Genomic DNA, 8,515 nt, shown 5'->3' with positions numbered 1-8,515 from the left:
TATATACATATATATATACATCTATGATGATATATCTATATATATATATATATATATATACACAGATCGTTTTTTTAGATTTAATATTGTTATTATTTTATGCTAAATTATATTGTGTATATTAAATGATTTAGCTGGTATGTACTGTAATATATCATACCATGAGAATTTTTTTATGTTTGTGTGGATAAACAAAAATATAGAAAATTCATTTCATTTTCATTTCAAAATGTTTTTCATTTTCATTTCACCTCCAGTATAGGGCTCCAGTTGAGCACTGAAGAGCTCATGAACACCATGCCATTGCGTGAGACAGTGGCTGGAGAGGCGTTGTCAATGTTATGTGGCTCAAAAACCACTTTACAGTTGGGAGCCATGGGTATACGGTCTCCATTTGCGAGTGTGAGAGTTCTGTTGTCGTCCAACACTGAGTTTAGGTTCTCAATCCAGATGGCATCGACTGGTCCATCCAGGACTATCCATATGTTCTCTCCTGAAAGAGAAAAAGTGTTTTTGTTTGTTTACACGAATGTGAATATGATATTATGCATGACCTCACCCATAATCAGCAGGATGAAAAGCCTCTGAAAATGCATTTATTTCATGGAAAGGATGGCACACCATGACTCCACTAAAATAGATTGTGTAGCTAAACACTGAGTTATTGCTTTGCAACAAAAAAACAAGCTGAAATGTATCAGTAACAAAGAAAGAAAACAACAATAAATACCAACTTTGATCCAGAAACAAACACAAGACAGTCTACTTTGACTACACATACATGTTTGTTTTTAATGAAAGTGGTTCATGCTCCTGTGAAGCAAGTATGCTTGTTAGTTTTGACTAACTGATCTGTTCTTAAACAAAGGGACCCATAGTTTGGTCAAAATATTCAATACCAATATGACTGCTTTCACATATATACACGAGTCATTAAAACGATCTGTTTTAATGACTTGGCATGCTGTATGTGTTGAATCACAATGTAGGTACAGCCTATTTTCACAAGGACAATCCCTAAGGAGCTCTGTCACAACTCCACATCATCTACTTTTCTACAGTGTAATCCTACTGGCTCAAAGCAACAAGCTGCATAAATGAATAGTATTAACAGCAAGCAGCTGACAAACCACCCTGCTCAAAGATATGCATAACTGCATGAGAACATATAATGAATACATTAGATGCATATTTTGACACAAAAAAGTTAACACACATAATGTATATTCGTACCAATACACACATGCATTTTTAATGAGGTGTGTGGGATTAGGACTGTGCAGAAAGATCAAACAGCTGTTGGTGCTGCTTTGAACTATGGATGCAAGGATGTCCCAAGATATTTAAACTTCTCTGCAGCGTAGTGAAATACTAGTTTTCCCAAAGAAAAAGAACCCTAGATTACCAAGACTACTAATGAATCATTTGAGGACTAATTTCTTAACTTGGCAGTAATCCCTTTAATTTAACTTAGAAAAGAGGATGCTGCTGTGAAACGATGCTCCCTTACATGCCCCTTAAAAATGTATTACAACTTGTGCTAAGCTTCATATAGACGAAAGATATAGTAGGTTATTCTTAAAGCATGCACCGTTTTTCAATATTACTTTTGGCCTGTAAAATGAAAATGCTCAAAATGTTTATTAAGATGAAATATTCTATATTCTCTAATATACACAAAATATTATTTTATTTACATAAACTACTCTATACTTACATTACCTTACATGAAACTAATTTCAAGTAAGCAACTTTTCTGACCTTTCTTTGCTCTCAGTGTTTTCCTCCAAAGTGTGGAGAAGATGCCATCAGTCCAGTCGTTTGTAGCCACATCCAGTCGACCAAACATCTGAGGTGCTGTGATGGCTTTGGGGTTCATGCGCATCTCTTTGTGAGGCTGACCACACTCTGACAGAAGAAAGATATCTATGATATGATATCTAACACACCAATTTTATTCCAACAAAATACGCACACAAAAAACAACAACTTGCACACTGATTTGCAAGCTGTCACTTTAGGTTTAAAGGGAGATAAGATGATCCTCGCCTTGCCTGTCTTTGTCTCTCTCACACACAGACACATATGTTTTTGTCTCTTTTCCTTAAGATACATCCCAAAACATGCAAAAAATCCTACCTGTCATGGCTTTCATCAACGTGTGTATACAGGTTGTCTTTCCAGCACCACTGGGCCCCAGGGCCATCATGCCATGTCGAACCCTCTGAGTTTCAAACAGCTGGATGACTTTCAGCTTCCAGGGGGGGTGGCTGATCAGACCTGCATCCTCAACCTGAGGGAGCACAACTATTACATACAATTCTGCAGTTCTTCTATATTTACCACACTAAGCATATACTATATAAGTATACAAAGTACTATGACATGTTCTGGATGTATTGACAGATTCACATACAGGTTCACACACATTTAAAGGTCCAGTGTGTAACATTTAGGAGGATTTACTGGCAGAAATGGAATATAAATATAATAATCATAGGTATGTTTTGATCATCACCTGAAAATGAGAATTGTTATATTTTCGTTACCTTAGAATGACTTTGAGCTGCAATGTTTCTACAGTAGCCCAAAACGGCAACCGTAGTTTCTCCTACACGTTTGGAAGGGGAGGGTGAGGCGAGCGGGGTGTAATATGCAACTATATCACTAGATACCACTAAATCCTACACACTGGTCCTTTGAAGAAGATACATGCAGAGATATATAACAACATAGTATATAACAGCGGGGAACAAGGCATGAAGGATGAAGGCATCCCTGCAGTAATGTATGTAATGTAATGTACCAATGTATTGCACCAAAGACACACACAACAATTCTGCAGTTTAGTTAACCTTTTACTGTATCTCCTACTTTCTGTTTCTATTTTTCTTGCCACAGTTACTTAGTCCTTAGGTCCTTGACAAACGTTAAATGACACCATTTGTATCCTTTTTGGGTGCTTTATCTTGAGGCGTTTAAGAGTGCCAAGAAAGATAAGGCGTTTACACAGTCCATTAGTCTTTTGCCCGATTTTACTCTGCTTCTTCATTTCTCTCTCTCACCCTCTGTTTACTTTTTCCTCAGACCTTCTCCTCTATCTCTCTCTCTCTCTCTATTCCTCCAGCCTTCTAACCTACTGTATTTCTCTGGCACTTGACTCATATACAAACTCATCCCTCACTCCCTCCTACCTGATTGTCGATGGCAGCCTCTAGTTCAGGGTAGCCTGCTTTATCAAGTTGGATGCCTGGGAAGAGGTCTTCAATCAAGCTCAGGAAGAGTGGCTCATCCTCATCGATCTAACAAACACACACAAACACAACCACAGACACAAGTTAGCAAAAACCCTCACAAAACAGCTGAGCAGGATTTATCTTCCACCCTTTATGACATTGTAGATTTTTATTAATTACATTCATATTTTTTTATTCTAATATTCTGCTCATGCTTTTTAAAAATCCTTGAATTTTGTTTTGAAATTTTAAGATTATCTATTCTAGCTTCTATCTTTTCTATCTAGTTTAATTGTAAAATTCTATTCTAGACTGACCAGCTTAGATAGGTTCATGTCCCTGAGGACCCTCATAACGATGGTGGACTCCGTGTCACTGGGGTTAGCTCGCTTGGCTGCTCCCAGTGTTCGCAGCACTGACAGGATGTTCCGTAGGCCAAAGTCATAGTGAACCTGGACAATCACAAACAGCATTTTAGATTTGTCACGATCTGTTTGCAGACAGCTGTGTAAAACCAACATTTTATCTGTGATGAGTTAAGCTTTAGGCAGTTAAATTTGGGACCTATAATTGCAAATTACATTTCCTATGTGTATTTGCATGACAAAGCACACATGTGCTCTAGTTGATGCCACTATAACCCTTATGATTCCTTTGAAGTTTAGTGACAAACAGCTTTATTATTATATCAAATACTTGAACTGAAAGGCCCCTTTCTCCATATTCAGTAATCTTGGCATTCTTGTACTTTTGCATTCTGTGTGCTGTGAACCATCCAATAATATAAATTCAACACTAAAACACTGTGTATGTAAAAAGGGGTGGGAGGAAGTTAGCAAAGCTTAAGTCGGACAACTGTCACATTTTGCACTCAGAACTCATCCATTTTTTCTTTACCTGTTTGGAGAGTTGCTCCTCACACAGCTTGTAAAGAGTGAAGAACTTACGGGCCAGCTCCATGTTGTCTATAAACCCACAACTGGCCAGTTTTACCCTAATGATAATCTGACGGTCAGGAACCATCATGGCCACAGAGCGGAAGTTGATCTTCAGGTTCTCAGGAAGCTCCTGGCGTCCTGCATAACCTGGGTTCTGATTATGTAGACAAGGACAACCAGAGTTTCAAATTAGGTGAAAATAGGAAAAACTTCAATGATAATTATGAGGAAATATAATATTGCATATTGTATCACACAGAACATTTAGATCTGAGATTATACAGTTACACAAAAATACATCAAATAAAAATAAAAAATCATGTGGACCACATAAGAGACAGAAAGTTATACAGCTGGTTGAGAACTAGAGTTACAGGTAAGCAGGTGCATGCAGTATGTATACAGACTATCTTTGCATTTACTCATAATGGCTATACACCAAAAAACGACACAAACATATTAAATTGATACTGAAACATCATTAAGTTCATAGCAAGCTCTATCTTTCAGCTAGTTAAACCCCTATGGACACAGCTCAGGCCCTCCTCTCCACAGAGCCTGCCTTTGATTACTGTCTCCTCTCTCACACACACACACCACACACACATCACACACAACACCTTACACACACACACACAGAGTAAAAACAATAGAGAGTGATCTCTGACCTCTTCCTACATGGGAATATTATTCCACTCTTTAATGACATGCCTTGGGTTAGCAACTGTGAAAGTGATCTAACTATTACTGTATTAAGAGTTTGACAACGAACACGGACTAATATTATTAATAAGAGGCGGACCCTCATGAGCAATATTGTACAAACTATAAAATATGATATGGTCCAGGGTATTCCATATAGCTATGCTCATTAAATCTTATAAAATTGTATTATTTGACAGATTTCTTTTGGCATGCTCTCTAAATACAAAGCCCTAGTTTCTTTGCTTGGAATAAAATGTGTCGTCATGTGGTAAATCCTGCAGCTCAAACTACAGGTTCTTGTGATGTACAAGTAGCTCTTTACATACTGGTGTATGTACCCAGGTGCATCAGCCAGCTTATATCTTACACATAACCTTCTACAACAGACAACCTAACACTACACAGCATTATAAGACTATATCAGTACAACATAAAACATCATATACATTTCTAAATAATGGCACTGTTGTGTCACTGACCATGGTAAGGAAGATGCCAAACTCGGGGTTCATATCCACATTGTCTCCGTCAGTGAAGACAAAGTTTTTGCGACGTTCCTTCTTGCAGGTGAGAACTATCGCGATCTGCTGGGCCGCCACCGACAAAACTGGGAGGTCGATGCGGTTGAACTCGTCAAAACAGCCCCACGAACCAGACTGAGCCAGACCTGGAAATCAGACAAATAGTTACTCTGTACAAACTATTCAAAATACCAAATTGTCCTAAACCCCTCAAGCTGTGCACAGAACTTTGAGCCTTTTTAGGGCTCTATCCCTACACTTTTTCTGGTGCCACTCAAATTGCAACAACACAATAGCACCAATGCTTTGTGACTCTTACCTTTGAATATTCTTCCCAAGCCTCTGAAATCCATCTGGTCAGAACAGTTGAAGACTACAACATACTTTCCCAGACAGCGTCCCATGTCTTTTGTGGTCTCTGTCTTACCTAATAACAAAAGGCAGATTTGTCACATCCTAAAATGAGATGAAACCATTTTTACTGACAGAAAACCAAACGAATTCCCAGACCAAAACATGTACTAAAACTATCTTTCTAATTGGGTGGTACCCTGACATTTTAGTGACCCCTAAAATGAAGCAGTGTTGACTTGTGATCCCTCTTCACAGGCTAAATACATACAATAAACTTTTCTCATTGTTCATAATTGATAATTGTCTAAATTATCTTTATATCTTAGTGGAGTCTGAAATAGTAAAACTATCCAGTTTAGATTAAAAAAAGGAATTACAATTATAAAATGTCCATAAAGTTGTTTAGCGGGGCAATATCCCATAAATCATTTCACAACCCTTGAGATTTAATTATGGATCCCTTTGTAAAGGTCCTCCAGGTAAGGAGTCACCGCTGTAATCTAACAAGGGATAACACCAAAATTAAAGAGATGTAGTCAACACCTTTTTTTGTGTGTCACTATTTCATGTTCTTGATGCCATTTTACAATAGTTTAATCCTGCCACAGTAGTACATATGCAAGACCCAAGTGTTATGTTCCATCACCTATCAACCAATGTAGTAGTGTCCATTCTAAAAGCAGTATTTCATAGACACATCGTAACAAAGTGATACTTTTAGACCCCAGTCTTACCTGTTCCTGCAGGACCAGCAGGCGCTCCACCCATACTCATACCAAGAGCCTGGGCTAGGGTGATGTAGCACCTGACCAAACATGGACAGGAAGACAGTTGTACTTCAACGGCATAATAAGGTTAAGAATTTGCTTCCCCACAAAGCAGTTTTCATTTCCCCTCATACTGAATCTATCACAGGATAAAACTAATATGATATGAGTCTCCACAGGGAGGTTGGAGGTCAGGAACAGCTACAGAATGCTGCCCCTAAAGCTGGTGTGGATTCTGTGTCTTGCTCAAGGACACTTCAGCAGAGGATGACTGACACTGGGACCTGACCCAGGCCCTCTGGTGTAACACCCATTTTCATTTCATGGCTGGCCTCAGTCAAAAATCATGATGAAACTGCGGTTGCAACAAAATTGTGTGTCCTTCAGAAAAAGTAGAACAAATAAGACCATTGATATTAAAATAATCAACAAAACTGATTCTTTTCTAATCGCATAGCATTGTCCCTTTACTCATTTTCAAAGCTGATGCTGTGGCAGAGAGGCTGACACAGAGAACGTGAAAGAGAAAGATTAAAAACAGTTAGTGACAGAAAGGAAAGCAGCAGACACTAACCGAAGGGAAGGAATCGGACAGTGTTTCAGGCAGGGAAAGAAGGCGGTGAGAAAACCATGACTGTCTTGGTGCCTTTGGCCATAAGGACAGCGTGCCACTTCTTTGGAGAGCTGCTGTCTGATGTCTGCTGGTAGCTCCCTCCCTGCTGCTGTCTCTTCTCATTTCTTTCTCCTTGTCTCTCATCTTTTTTCTCTCTCTGTCTCGTCTCATATTTCTCTCTCTCTGTCTGTTAGTGAACTACTGCCTAGCTCTCTGTCTGATTGTCTTCCTTTTTTTCTGTCAGTCACATCTTCTGCCAGTGACAGAGGTGATGACCACTGTGCAAGAGTGCCTACTCCTCCTCTCTAATTTCTTCTCCTTCCAATTCCAATGCTCTCTCTGTCTCTCTTCTCTTCAAGACCAGACATTAACCATAGAAACTGTAACCAATTGAATATGAATTGATGTTATAATGAACATTTCTACTACAGCACCTGAATATCAAATACAGTTTTAACATTTTCCAAGGACCTAAGGACAGTTACCAGTATGTATCTTGAGCAGTTTCATAAAATACTTTGTTATTGTTATGACCAATTGCCTATTTCCATTTGATCTATGAAAAACTTTAAAGACTAAAGGCAGTATAAAATTGTTGACTCAGATACACAATATGGTCACATTTTATCTGCCCTTGTTCAAGCTGTGCTATAAAAATGTTGTTGTATTTCTCAAGATTTTAAACCTAAACCTTCAGATGCTTACATTGTTAATGATAACTTAGGCCTGGGAAATAAATCATTAGCAATATTTATCGACAAATGACAGTTCATATATAGCAGTAAGAAAACTGTTCAATAGAATATTGATAGTTTCACGCAAATGCATTAAATGCAAACCACCATAAAAGCACATCACAAATATGACCTGGGCAATAAACAGCCTATATATAAATATAAAACATACACACTGTTGGGACAGTGTTTATTTATTGTGTTGGTGTGTTGGCTACTATTTAAAAAGGTAAAAATATATATATCAATGTCTGTTTATCTTTTGACAGGACTTGCTGATCAGTATAACTAAAAATGCATTTTTACCATTTTAATCACTCTGACAAACAGTTAACTGCCCTGTACAAAAACCCTAGGACTATTAATATCCACTGAACCTGGAAACTATTTATTAATTATTTTTCCAATGTTGAAAACCTAGTTTCTTTCTTAAAACAAAACATAAATTCTAATACATGTACCTATGCTGTGCATACTGTATGTACTGTATCTACAGTAAACTCTGTCATATCCACCTACCCCATGTACATAAAGATACCTGCACGTAAGATATTTATTTCAGCATCCTTTGTACTCTGCACCATTGCACTATTGTCTACTGTCTACAAATGTTATTGTTTTTTGTTTGTTTATATATATATGTATAA

The 8,515-nt window shown here is 37.9% G+C and overlaps 1 protein-coding gene across 1 annotated transcript in view; it reads right to left on the bottom strand.

The window, feature by feature from the left end:
• dnah5 (dynein, axonemal, heavy chain 5) overlaps positions 1–8,515 on the bottom strand; it is a gene marked incomplete in the record, with an annotated part of 84,165 nt that overhangs the window by 51,942 nt on the left and 23,708 nt on the right. The window contains 9 exon segments of the mRNA XM_035672845.1: positions 252–493; positions 1,762–1,908; positions 2,140–2,293; positions 3,195–3,302; positions 3,554–3,688; positions 4,134–4,328; positions 5,359–5,546; positions 5,720–5,827; positions 6,489–6,559. Coding sequence (XP_035528738.1) covers positions 252–493; positions 1,762–1,908; positions 2,140–2,293; positions 3,195–3,302; positions 3,554–3,688; positions 4,134–4,328; positions 5,359–5,546; positions 5,720–5,827; positions 6,489–6,559 — 1,348 coding nt within the window.

This window comes from Morone saxatilis, unplaced genomic scaffold (assembly GCF_004916995.1).
Source record: "Morone saxatilis isolate NCDOM2014 unplaced genomic scaffold, NCSU_SB_2.0 Contig24, whole genome shotgun sequence".
NCBI classification, from domain to species: domain Eukaryota; kingdom Metazoa; phylum Chordata; class Actinopteri; family Moronidae; genus Morone; species Morone saxatilis.
This window is presented reverse-complemented; position numbering and strand designations above follow the sequence as displayed.